This window comes from Amblyraja radiata, chromosome 4, assembly GCF_010909765.2.
Source record: "Amblyraja radiata isolate CabotCenter1 chromosome 4, sAmbRad1.1.pri, whole genome shotgun sequence".
NCBI classification, from domain to species: Eukaryota; Metazoa; Chordata; class Chondrichthyes; order Rajiformes; family Rajidae; genus Amblyraja; species Amblyraja radiata.
Genome location: NC_045959.1, coordinates 77,898,265 through 77,912,001, shown reverse-complemented (window position 1 = coordinate 77,912,001; position 13,737 = coordinate 77,898,265). Strand labels below are relative to the sequence as shown.

The window sequence follows — 13,737 nt, the reverse complement described above, 5'->3', positions numbered from 1 at the left end:
GGGAGGGCAAGCAGGGCCTTAGTTTAAGACATGAAAAAATGCAGCACTTTTTTTCATTTGTGTGATGAGGTGTATGTGCTCAAGTTTACAGTGTTCTAATTTGATAGAACGGAATCATGAGCCCATTTGAAGGAGATTTAATTCTCAAGCTTTTTTAAAAATAAAATCTCAACATTGTGTTTGTGCCAAATCTCAAACTATTCCACGTCCATTTAAATGTTGATGTCAACCTAACTAAATTTAAGTTTCTGAAAGATTCACTGCCTGGCTTATTTATCTAAAAAATTAAAGCTAAAATGAAATTAATTTATTTGAATATCTATTTGAGTCATTTAATACAAAAAATGCAAAGAAGTAATTGGTATTGGTGGGGGAAGTAGGGGGAATAATTGCCTGGCATTAATCAAATATACCATGCTCTTAAAGTAGCCAAAGCCAATAGCAGACATTCAACTGTTCAATTCTCACTGAATGCTCAGTTTGCATCAATCGATCAAATCGTACCTAACTTGCTATCCTGTTTCTTCAACAAATGGGAGGCAGAGTAAAGAAACATTACTTGATGAAATCACGACTAATTTTGGTATGCATGGCTGAACTACTTGCTGGGTATGTGCCGCATGTAAGCAAGTTAATGCAGAATATCCATGCTCCAAAGTGTTCCACATGTTCCAAAGTGGCAGAGTAGCGATTCATCAATACTCCTTCACATTGACCCAACTTGGAAAATGTTGAACTGATTTCCTATTCAAATTGTTGTTATTAAACAATTTTAATGATGCAGAATTGGGACTCAGTTGAGTCATGGATACCAACAAAACAGTTTTTTTTTTTCCAAGCTGAAATAGTTATTCTCTCCTAATTGATCATTATGTTCCAAGCATACCACAGATATATAAGAGATTGATGTATTCAAAGGTAGACAAAAATGCTGGAGAAACTCAGCGGGTGAGGCAAATATTCAAAGGATTTCCTTTTAAAGTGAAACAGCTGGATTGAGTTGATGAGTCAGCTAATCTTTTAAATCTATGCCGATTGGTTTTTTAACCCTCCAGTTTCATAGCCCTCCTGACCTCTTCCTTTGTTGTATTACATGGATTTTCAGCATTTGGTGAGTCAAGTAGATTGTAGTGTGTATTTAATCAAGTTGTTGCAATTTGTGCACTAGTTATACAAGGTGCATTGGGATTTTGAAGTTATCTGGTAATGTGACCCTCATTTGCTTAAGTAATAACAAATGTAAAGATGCAGTTGTGTCATCAAAACTAATTTATGGGTGCTGACTTGGAACCCCCCCTGGCACCAGAATACTGTGTTCCAGTTAGGGGACTGTGGTTTATAAATATACTTCACCAAATTAAGTTTATTGGCATTATTACTGTGCATGTTCTGGGGGACATAATCACCAGACAGGGCTTGCCCTTGCATCGACTTCCTCACCACCTGCTGCAAGTTCTAAAAGTTAACTTTAAAACTGCTGAACTGACAAAACCTCACTGAAATTGAATCTACAACAAACCTATTGACTCCCACGGTTATCTTGATTACACTTCCTTCCACTCTGCCTTTTGTAAAGAAACGATCCCCTACTCATAATTCCTTCGTCTCTGCCACATCTGCTCCCAAGATGAGGCTGTCCAGAAGGGGACATCTGAGATGTTCTCATTCTTTAGTGAACATGGTTTCCACTTGGATGTCATGGAGGGATTCCTTACCCGCATCACTTGTGTGTCATAAGTTCATAAGTGACAGGAGCAGAATTAGGCCATTCGGCCCATCATGTCCACTCCACCATTCAATCATGGCTAATCTACCTTTCCCTCTTAACCTTGTTTTGCTGCCTTCTCCCCATAACCCCTGACACCCGTACTAATCAGGAATCTATCTATCCTCTGACTTTAAAATACCCATTGACTTGGCCTCCACAGCGTTCTGCGCAATGAATTCCATGGACTCACCATCCCCTGACTAAAGAAATTCCTCCATCTCCTTTCTAAAGGAACGTCCTTTTATTCTGAGGCATGACCTCTGCTCCTAGACTCTCCCACTCGTGGAAACATCCTTTCCACATCCACTCTATCCAGGCCTTTCACTATTCGGTAACTTGTAACGAGGTCCTCCCTCATCCTTCCAAACTCTAGCGAGTAGAGGCCCAACCCTGTCAAACGCTCATCATATGTTAATCCTGGAGTTCGACCCTCCCTCCCTCCCCAGACGCAACAAGGTTCCCATGGTCCTCACCTTTCACTCCATCAATCTCTGCATCCAAAACATCATCCGCTGACATTTCCATCACCTATGACGTGATCCCATCACTAATCACACATTCCCATCTCCACATCCTGCCGCCTTCCGCAGAGTACGTTCCTTTCCTAACTCCTTGGTTCACTCATCCCTTCCCACCCAGACCACCCCTTCCCAGACACTTTCCCTCACAACCACAGGAGTTGTAACACCTGTCACCTCCTCCCTCGACTCCATCCAGGTCCTTCCGGTTCAGCTCACATGCACCTCTTCTAACCTCATTTAGTGCATCGAGTGTTCCCAATGTGGGCTCCTGTACATTGGCACGACAAAGCGTAGATCCAGTGACCATTCCGCTGAACTCTTGAGCTCAGTCTGCTAAGTCCTACTGGATCTCCCGGTTGCCAACCACTTTAACTCCCATTCCCATGCTGACTTTTCTGTCCTGGGCCTCCATTGCCAGAGTGAGGTCACATGGAAATTGGAGGAACAGCACCTATATTTTACTTGGGTAGCTCACAACCCAGCAGTACGAATGTTGATTTATCCAATTTTAATGGATAATTTATTCAACAAACACCACCCTTGCCCCCCCCCCCCTCCCTCCATGTATGTAACCAATTCCACAGTTTGCAACAATGTATCTAATCCAACAATCGGCCTATCAGGGAACCTCCTTGCCTGAGGTTGCTTGTTGGTGATTTGTCCTGGGTTACTTTTCTTGCTTCCAGTTCCCCCCTTCCCCCTCCACTGCAATCACTCTGACGAAGGGTCCCGATTTGAAACGTCACCAATCTATTTTCTCCAGAGATGCTGCCTGACCCGCTGAGTTACTCTAGCATTTTGTGCTCATCTGAAATGGGCTGATTTGCCAATCAGGCCCAAATGTGAATCTCTGAGATCAGCTATTTTAGTTAGTTTAGTTTAGAGATACAGGCAGAAACGGGTTCTTTGGCCCCCAGTTTGCACCAACCAGTGATTCCCATTTACTAGCCCTATCCTACCCACTAGGGACAATTTATAATCTTTACCAAAGCCAATTAACCTACAAACCTGTACGTCTTTGGAGTATGGGAGGAAACCGGATCACCCGGGAAAAAACCCATTAACTTTTGGGTTAGTTATTAACTGCTTACTCGGTCAGGAACAACTAGCAGTGGGCAACAATGCTGCCATTGCCAGTAGCATACAGATCTTATGAATAGACTAAATATAAAGGTCAGGATATTAACTTTAAGGATAGCAGCAAATAAAATAATATGTGGTGTCAACTTGAGTGAAGCTGTAACACAGAGCTCTCGGACATCGTTGTACAAACGCAAGTAATTCCGCAATGTATCAGATTCTTGGATCGCCCAGCTGGATTATGTGGATGGAATTTAGGAAGTGAGAACGCAATGATCACTTTGAGATTGTAACAAATATGTAAGAAGATCACGGCTTGTTATAAGAATAATAAAAAGCCAACTTGCATAATATCTGACTTGCGCAGGGGGCCGCATGATGTCATCTTTAAATTGGGGGAGCATCTGTAGTTGCTTCACGCACAGATGGTCCTCTTATGGATGGAGCTGCCAGATGAAGCCATAGGGGTAGGTACAATGGCAATGTCAAAACATTTGGATAGATATTTGGACAGGAAAGGTTTAGAGGGATATGCGCCAAGACCAGCAAATGGTCTAGCTCAGCTATAAAACCTGATATTACAGGTGTCAAAGGTTATGGGGAGAAGGCAGAAAAATGGGGTTTGGAGGGAGAGATAGATCAGCCATGATTGAATGGCGGAGTAGACTCAATGTGCCGAATGGCCTAATTCTACTCGCATCACTCATGGCCTCATTATACTGGACAAGTTGGGTCAAAGGGCTTGTTTCCGTGCTGTATGTTCTATGGCTGAATTGTTGAAGTCCTGAAGATCCAGTTCTGAGTGAGGGAGACTTAATTAAATTAACAATAAAAATATTTTTTGAAAGCTGATCATTATTGTATGTGATGGAAATAGGGGGGTTGCACGTAAGGTCACTGGGTCAGAGGGCTTGACCCACGGGGCCGCTCAATCCATCTGGAGGACATCCGTAACTTCCGGTATATGTTATTAATGCAAGAAACGCGTACTTTCCTACCTGTTAAAAACTGTCAAAATGTTGGATTTTTGCGCTGAAAAAAATTGTGGAGGTCGGGGTGAGAGACATATACCCAACTTTAGAATTTCAAAAGTGACGCGAAATCAAGGTAAAGGGAAGCGAGAGCTGAAGGGACTACAACAGCTAAAGTGCTTGGTAAACATTGGCTGTGCAGATATCGGAATTGAAAATATTGGGAATTATCGCGTTTGCTCACCTCATTTCATCAACAGTAAGGCATTATTTGTGTTTTTTCTTGATTCCTTTGGTATCTAAAAAGTCTCAGAAGTGATAAATCTGGCTGTAAATTTTTCTTCAGATGCGTTTTCATTTTATATGTAAAAACCCACTTGAGAACCATGCGCAATTAAAAAAATTTAGCCAGGTTTTATCACTTCTGAAACATTTTAGATGCCAAAGGAATCAAGAAAAAACACAAATAATGCCTTAGTTGATGAAATGCAGTGAGCAAACGGCCAATGTTCGCTAAGCACTCTGTCTGTTGTTGTCCCTTCAGCTCTCACTTCTATCTACCGTCATCTCTCCTCACTTTTGGAATTCTGAAGTAGGCTAAATGTCTCTCACGCTTATCCCGATTTCCATAATTATTTACAGCGCAAAAATTGACAATTTCAGCGGATTTTAACGGGCCCGCTACGCTGGAAACAATGGTGAGTGCTTACCTGCAGTTCATCGCGTGTACTCCATTTGGAGTAGCGTAGCAACAGTACGGGTCATGGCTTGTGACCCGACTGCCGTGAAACCTCCCTATAAGCATTTGCACGGCAGGAATTGTATACATATTATTTAGGGTGATGTAAGCTGTGGTTGTAGTTGTCTACCTTTAACTGTATTGGAGTCATAGAGATGCACAGCATGGAAACAGGCCTGAAAAACACGCTCCACATTTCACTCTTCCTCCAAGCTAATTCAGAAATCTTATTGGGTAGCTCACCTTGGATCTCACGTGATCTAACCGTCCAGACTAGTCCACCATTCGGGACATTGTCTAATCAGATTCTGTTGTAATATAAGATTTGTATCCAAATCAGACTAAATATCATTTGGTGAGTCTATGCCTGCGTATATGTTAAAAAACCATGTTCACCAATTTTATCCGTTTTTACAAACCATAGATGATCAACCACAATTTCTTCTGTTTCAGATAAACATGGTTCTAATAAAAATGGGAAGAAAGGAGATGGGCCTTCTGGAACTTCATTCTTCACGTGGTTCATGATAATTGCTTTACTTGGAGTCTGGTCATCGGTAGCTGTTGTTTGGTTTGACTTGGTGGATTATGAGGACGTTCTGGGTAAGTTTATCATTTTTTTAATTAATCTAGAAAGAAAACTAAATACTTGAACGCTGATCTGTTAGAAAAAGTGGAGTTCAGGATAATTATTTCGTAGCTCAATTCGTTAATTATTTTATTAATTTTGTCCTGTAAATTAGTTATTATTTTGGATCGCATTTCAATTGCATATAAAACTATAGTGGCTAGTGGTTGGTTTCCATGATATGCCTCATTCAATTGTTAGATGGATTCACTTGCAATCTACAGTTGCTCTAACTTTGCTAATATAGTCTTGTATAATCTTGGAATGCACAAGAATTGCAGAATCACAAAACCATATGGAATTTTGACATACAAAATAACTTTTTGGCAATCTCCATGTATTCTACTGGGAAAAGCTTTTAAAAAATCGCAACGGTATGACCACGTTTACAACTGTTGATTTAACCATTTTTCATTGATTTACAGGAATAACGTGTGTGAGTTAAATGCATATTTTTGTGTGCAGTGTAATCTTCAATAGTCTCAATTTGCATTATAGTAAATGAGTTGATAATTAAAAATCTAATTGAAACTGCACTGATCTATTTTGGGATGTTATTTATCTCAAACTTGTCTCTTATAGTGAGTTTTCGTCTGCATGCATAATATATTTCCCACAGTTTTTTAAAAGTTTTATTTTTATCAAACATGCAGCAAAGGCAAAGGAATTCCGTTATAATTTTTCAGAGGTATTGCAAGGTAGGATTTACACTGTTACTGAATGATATGCTCTCTTCTATCCTGAAATCTCATCTCATCATTGTTTTTTGGATATGTTGGCATTTTTATTGTATGTTGAGATTTGCAATGGTAATTAGTTTGTGCTTCAGTGTACTTTCATTTTTGCATACTACTATAATGTAGGTACAAGGATATGAATGAAGTGTTACCAAATCAATTAATTGGTATGTGTATTTACAAGCCTGGCTAATATTTACAAGCCTGGCTAATACAAGCTCCGGTAGGCGGCGCGGCTCTCGTCAGCAGCGGCCTTTGCAGTCCGTCTGCGTTTTAATTATTTTATGTCTATGTTTTTATGTAGTTTTTGTTATTTTTTGTTGGGGTATGTGTGTGTGGGGGGGTGGGGGTGGTGTGGGGGGGAGGGGGTAACTTTTAAATCTCTCCCTGCACGGGAGACCCGACCTTTTCTTTGTCGGGTCTCCGTTGTCGTTGGGGCTGCAACGAGGAGCGGCCTCCAACATGAAGACCGGGGACTCTGGTGCCGACTACTCACCTCACCGTCGCGGAGCTGGCCGAGTCCAGAGCGGGTGGAGCTGTGGTGGACGCTGCTGCGACCCGACCCCCGGAGATTCGGTGGCTGCAACTGCGGGTTTGGCGGACAGTGACACCGGGAGCCCGCGGGTCCCTGGAGGGAGACCGCTTTTCGGGGCTTCCGCAGCGGCGACTTCTCCCGCCCGAGTTGCGGGGTTGAAGAGCTCCTGGAGCGGGGCCTTACACCATCGCCCCGCGCGGCTTGGAATGGCCGCGGGTCTCTGCGAGCGCGCGCCGGGGCTCTAACACCAAGACCCGGTGCGCGACCTTGCATCACCCGGCGTGGCTTAATGGCCACGGGACAAATCGCCATCGCCCGCCGGGGGTTTGACTTTGACTCTGACATCGGGGGGGGAGAGTGCAGTGGAGAGAAAAGTTTTTTGGCCTTCCATCACAGCAATGTGATGGATGTTTATGTAAATTATGTTGTGTCTTGGGTCTATTTGTTTGTAATGTATGGCTGCAGAAACGGCATTTCGTTTGGACCTCAAGGGGTCCAAATGACAATAAATTGAATTGAATTGAATTAAAGAAAGGGTCCTTTTTTAAACTGATGTTCAAATTAAGTATTTTTCTGAATTGGCTGAAATGTTGGATTACTGTTTTTTTCCACAAGTGAAAAGATGATATGCGAGGGTGTGTGTGGACAGCTTGTGATGTTATGTACTCCAGTTGTAGAAACAGGTGTATACTCCATTTTGAATGGTCATGGGCAAGGGGTTCCACAAGTGGGAAGCAATATCCAGAACATAACTGACACATATTTTCTGAATTTTATGTGATCTTTTTCCATGATGTTCAGAGTAAATCGCTTGTTTTGAGAGTAGTATTGGGCATGAAAACACTGCAGTCTGTCTGCTGGTAGAGCACAATCAGACACAATGTTGGCATGGGAGGATATTAATGTTGATTTGCTAGCCTTGCTAATTGCTTTGAAAGATTTTGTAGAGACATTGTTGCTGGTATTCCACTATTGTGTTGAAATCTCTACTGACTCTAGCATATGGGAAAGTGGTTATTACTGTTGCCTGATTTGCCAGGAGCTGGTGCTGAGTTGAAGCCTTTTCCTCAGTTGACTCAATAAATAGCTGGTGACCTTTAGGCACGGTGGCTTTCTACATATGGGAAGGTGTCCTTCGGTCCAGCATCTGCCTGCTAACTAAGTTGACCTGCATTTTGCCCACAGCCTACTGAGTGTTTCCTATCCATGTAACTCTAATTGACTAAAGGATGTTTCAAACATTGAAAATGCCCCTGTCTCTCTATAGCTTCTTCTGGCGTCATGTTCCTTATACCAACTGAACTTTGTGTGGGAAATGTTGCCCTGCGGTCACTTTTAAATATTTCCCCTCTATCATTCCCCAAAACTTTTTTACCCCCTAGTTTTAGACTGCCCTGGTAAGAAGACTATGATCATTCAACTTATCTATGCTCCTCATGATTTTATATACTTTTGTATTAGGTCACCCGGGGAAAATGACTCCACCTATCCAGCCATTCCTTATAATTCAAGTGCTCCATGGTATCCTGGAGGTCTTTTCTACAGACTCTTCAGCTCAATAACATCCTTCCTATAGTTCGGCGATCAGAACTGCACATTCAAGAGAGAAAGAATACAATTCAACTGTATTCAAGAAGAATACAATTCAACTGTATTCAAGAGAGAGTTAGATATAGCTCTTAGTGTTAACGGAATCAAGGGATATGGGGAGAAAGCAGGAACGGGGTACTGATTTCGGATGATCAGCCATGATCACATTGAATGGCGGTGCTGGTTCGAAGGGCCGAATGGTCTACTCCTGCACCTATTTTCTATGTTTCTAAGTATGATCTTGAACAGTGTCATCCCAATTCGGTGCACTGATTGTTAAAGGCAAGCATGCTAAACACCGCCTTGAATGAATTAAAACTTTATTGTCACATGTGACAAGTCACAGTAAAATTCTTCGCTTGCGTACCTTGCCAAGGTGTGCAATAGCCACCTATGAAGGGTGCTTACAAAGTTACAAATCCCCCCCCCCCCAGCGCCAGTTCCCCCTTTGTTCTTCCTCCCTCCTTCACGGCCGTCCCCCATGCTGGGTTGGCTATTGTTCCTCCCCTCCCACACGGCGGGTCCCCTTTACCATTGTGCTACCCCAGCCCCACACACGGCAATCGTCTCCCACCCACCCCCCCTCCATCCCTCGGCAGTGACGTCCTAATTTCTCGTCCGTTGGTCGGCGCCACCATCAGCCGCCTCCTCAACCTCTCCACAATGCTGCCGGGTCTTCTCTGGACTCCTCCATGGCGCGGACCCAGGCCAAAGGTCTCCGGCCGTGGGCTCCACCGACCCAGGCTCCAACAGCCACTTGGGTTCCAACCCACTGGAGCTCCGGCCTTGCCGACTCCGCAGCCCGCCAGGAAGTGTCTGCTGCAGCGGCCCGCCGGGAGGCATACCTTCACCATCCGTCTCTGCACTTTCAGGGAACTATGTATCTGTTCCTTAACTCTTTCTGTCTGTGACACTCTCCAAAGTCCACGCATAGTGCAACACCGAGTACTTGTACGAGTTAAATTCCATCTGCAATTCTTCAGTTCGCTTCCCTAGTTGATCTAGATCATGTTCTGATTGGATCTATGTTAATTTGGATAGATATTTTAATTTGAGAGTCGGCATTGCACAACTTGCAGTCCCCTCCAAGCACGGTAAACTGATTATAGTATGAAACCAACATACTCCATATGTTGAATATCTAAAACAAAATACAAAAGTCCAGAAATATTCAGCTGTGAGGCAGCATCTGCACAAAAGCTAACACTTCAGGTTTGTTAGTTTTAATCCAAATTAAATTGCAAATTATTTTAAAGATAAGTTATCATGCTAATGTATTATGTCAGAGACAAACACAGATTAAAGTAGACTGAATTTCATGTAGACTAACATAGACTAAATTTCACCAAAACGTTTACAGTGGTTTTAGATGTAAAAGTTGTGAAATTATGTCAATCTTATATTGGACTTCACTGGTTGCACTTTTGGACATTTCTGGTCACCAAACCATGAGGGCATCAATGAGCCGAGTGCAAAATTGATTGTAGGTATGGTACCAGAACTAAGATTACAGCTACTGGGAAAGATTGATCCCCCCCACCTCCCACCACACACTTTGTATTGTCCCTTTCTGTTTATCTCGCTCGCCTGCAATACCACCTACCCCTAACACTTCCAGTTTGAAAACCTAGGAGTTGAATGCTTTCCAAAGGAATGTGTACCAGTGCAGGAGAGAGAAATTGGGAAATAAATTCTGACAAGCCAGGTGAGGTATTAGTTATATCAAGTGCAAACACTAGCACAGATTGGTTTGTTTACTCAAGTAGTTAACTAAACGTGCCAGTTGTAGTTTAATTGTCAGGACTTTATCAATCTCAAATTTTCCATGATTTTGTTTTGCGCCTGAGAGACTAAGTTAAAAATTAATCAGTCGTTTGAAACAAAAATCATAGAAAAGATTTTACTATTGAAAAATATTTTATGGAAGATAGATCCATACTCATCAGAGAGTTACATTTGGCTGTATATGCAATTAGAATAAAAATTACGCTATTTAATTTATTGTGTAAAAAAAATATGATTAAACATTCTTTTAGGCTTCAATATCTGGAGCAAATCTTGCAGGATAGTGATTAGTAAGGCTGCTGTTTGGATAAACCGTTCACTCTGCATTGGAGCACACAATTGCAGGTTAAGAATGAAAATAGTCACATTGTAAATTCTGGATCTCAAAGCTTTTCTTGCTTCTAAGAATTGTTCATCAAACATTTTTAATGTGTTGAATATGCTCCAATGAGTGACAATAACTGATGACAGCTGGGAAGAAACTCCCTGAATCTGGGTGTATACATTTTTACACTTCTATACCTTTCGCCTGATGGGAGAGGAGGGAGTTGCGATTCGTCCTTGATTATGCTGCTGGCCTTGCCGAGGCAGGGTGAGCTATAAATGGAATAAATGGAAGGGAGGTTAGTTTGTGTGATGGTCTGGACCGCATCCACAAGTTGCTGCCATTTTTTGTGGTCTTGGATGGAGCTGTTCCCAAACCAGGCTGCGATGCATCCTGATAAAATGCTTACTATGCACCTGTAGAGGTTGGTGAGAGTTGTTGGGGATATGCCAATCTTTCTAAGCTTTCTAAGGAAGTAGAGGGAATGGTGTGCTTTCTTCGTTGTTGCTTCAGACCCATTTTGTAGAATAAATATTGTAGAAAACTGCAATGATTAAAGGCATAATTTTGATTACTACCTTCTGAGATAGTTGAAATCCATACTTTCTGCCTGACCTTTGGCCTTTTTGAATGGTGTGCGATTATTGTGGAGGCATCAAAGATATATTTATAGAACTGAATAAGTGATTTTGGTATTCTGAGAAACGCAAGGAATCATGGGATTCGTCAAAGGTCATTCACCATTCACATACCTAGGCAGTGTTGTGGACATCACCGGAGGGGCAGAGGCAGGCATAAAAAGTAGAATCAATAAGGCTAGGTGGTGTTTAACATGCTCAGGAAGATCTGGAGCTCAAAACACATCTCAATCAACACTAAAATACGCATCTTTAACTCAAATGTGAAACAGGTGATGCTGTATAGATCAAAGACATGGAAAACAATAAAACACACTACAAACAGGCAGCAAACATTCATTGACACCTGCCTTAGGAGAATACTTAACATCTAGTGGAGAGACAAAGTAAGCAATGTGGACCTGTGGAAAAGAACAAGCCAGGAGCCCATTGACTTACAAATTCAAAGGAGAAAATGGAGTTGGATTGGACACACCCACAGGAAACCTGCCACAAACATCACCCGGCAAGCCCTGAAATGAAACCCCCAAGGAAAAAGGAAAATAGGTTGCCCCAGGAATAGCTGGAGAAGATGTGTCCAGATGTCTGAGAGTGGGCTCAACTGGGGAGAACTGCCAACAACCAAGTGAAGTGGAGGACATTTGTCACTGGCCTATTCTCCCTAGAGGAGCAAAGGGCTGAAGAAGATTCACCATAAAGAAAAAGCGAGTGAAGCGCTGACTGTATAAACGGTGTATACATTCTTATTTTTATTCATGATTTACGTGTAAAAATATATTTAATCTGAGGAACGAGAATGCCAGGTAGCGGGAGAGCGGGGTGTAACAGCGCGATAGAGGGGGCAGATGCGAGTGGGAGATGGGGGGCGGGGTGGTGAGACTGGACCGGTGGAGAGCCAAGTGCTGCCAAACCGCCCGGACAGGGACGGGACACCCGGGAGGGGACGGGGATGGCCCAGCTGCAACTCAACAGCGCCCGCAGCGCCAGAGACCATGGACCCCGACCTTGCTCGCTCACTGAAGCATAAAGCAATAAAAACTACGAAATAATCGTAGCTTTTAACAAAGGTACAATAAATAAAACTGATTCATAGTTTGAAAGCAGTATTTTCTTACCTAGAAGAATCAAAGCTGGAAAAAACAGATGAAATGTGTCCATAGTTCCACTGCAATGTTTATGCAGAGTGACCTTTGACCAGGGCATGCGCAGTTGGAATACAGAACTTGCTTATTGCAAAGTGCCAGTGAATCCAATAAGCCTATCCCACGCTGATTTATAGACCACCATGGCTAAATACTCCTTGCAATGGTTTCTTATTGTCACATAGGCAATGCTCAATTAAATTCTTGCACTAAAGTTGTGATAATTCCTAGGGTTATAAATAAAAAGAAAAAAACATTTTTTAAAGAGGGGAGAAATGCTTTAAAATTCCATTCTGACCCTTCAGATAATCAGGACGTTAAGGAGATTCCATAAACCAGTATTCCAGCATGAATCGTGCCTTCCTCACGATGTGATGTCTTTCCCGATGGGGAAACAATCAGCTTCCTGAATAAAGGCAGAGTTAGCACTTGCGCCACCAGCTGCTGGTGCGTTTCACAGACCCTTAGTTCTCTGTACCAGATATTCCTTCTATATTATCGACAAACGTATACCCTAGCCCTTTCTAATCTGTTAAAACTGGAATGATCTATTAGTAGCAAGAATTGTTACCTTCATTGATCTGATTACCTCTGGTTTTGTGGCGCTCTGCACATGCACAGTAGTCTGAAGCATTTGAAGATAGGAATCATTGTACTTTCCTACTTAACCTTTAAAAGCCGCAATAAAGCACATCGAGGTGCTACAAGACTGAACCTTGCCTTCAAGAAACTTCCTGCTGAGTAGAGCTAATCTTCAGGACTAATAGGAAATTATTCAACCTATAGTTCTATGCTCCAGAACAATGGTCTACTCAATTGGCCCTGCACTCAACATCCACAAGGGTAAATGTGGAAACATGGAACTGCATATGCTGATATTTCAAGGAAGAACACAAAGCCAGCATTTGCAGCTCCTTTTTTCTCTACTGTAAAATCTCAAGGTATGCCTACTTTGTGGAAGTTCTCCTCTCTCTGACCTTCCCATGTTCTCCAAGAATGCCTGATCCACTGAGTTATTGTAGCATTTTCTGTCTATCCACAAGGGAAAGATCCTTCTCCACTGTACAACACCACTTTCTGATAATTACGATTCATGACAAAATCTTAAACAGTAAATATTGTTCATATCTCAAGCTAATAGAGACATCTGAAGTTCAGATATCAACTTCTATGCCTATATAAGCTTTGGTCAATGAAACAAAAGGCTGTTTGATAAACAAGAACTTGAATCTGACACCATTCCAACACAGATCTTTCTGAACTCGGTCTCCTCCATTG

General features: G+C 42.3%; 1 protein-coding gene across 1 annotated transcript in view; it reads left to right on the top strand.

Annotated features, from left to right (window-relative positions):
* The window catches only part of asph (aspartate beta-hydroxylase), a 223,095-nt gene that overhangs the window by 33,989 nt on the left and 175,369 nt on the right, over positions 1-13,737 (top strand). The window contains exons 2-3 of the mRNA XM_033020394.1: positions 5,533-5,682; positions 6,361-6,405. Coding sequence (XP_032876285.1) covers positions 5,533-5,682; positions 6,361-6,405 — 195 coding nt within the window. The remainder of the gene's footprint in view (positions 1-5,532; positions 5,683-6,360; positions 6,406-13,737) is intronic.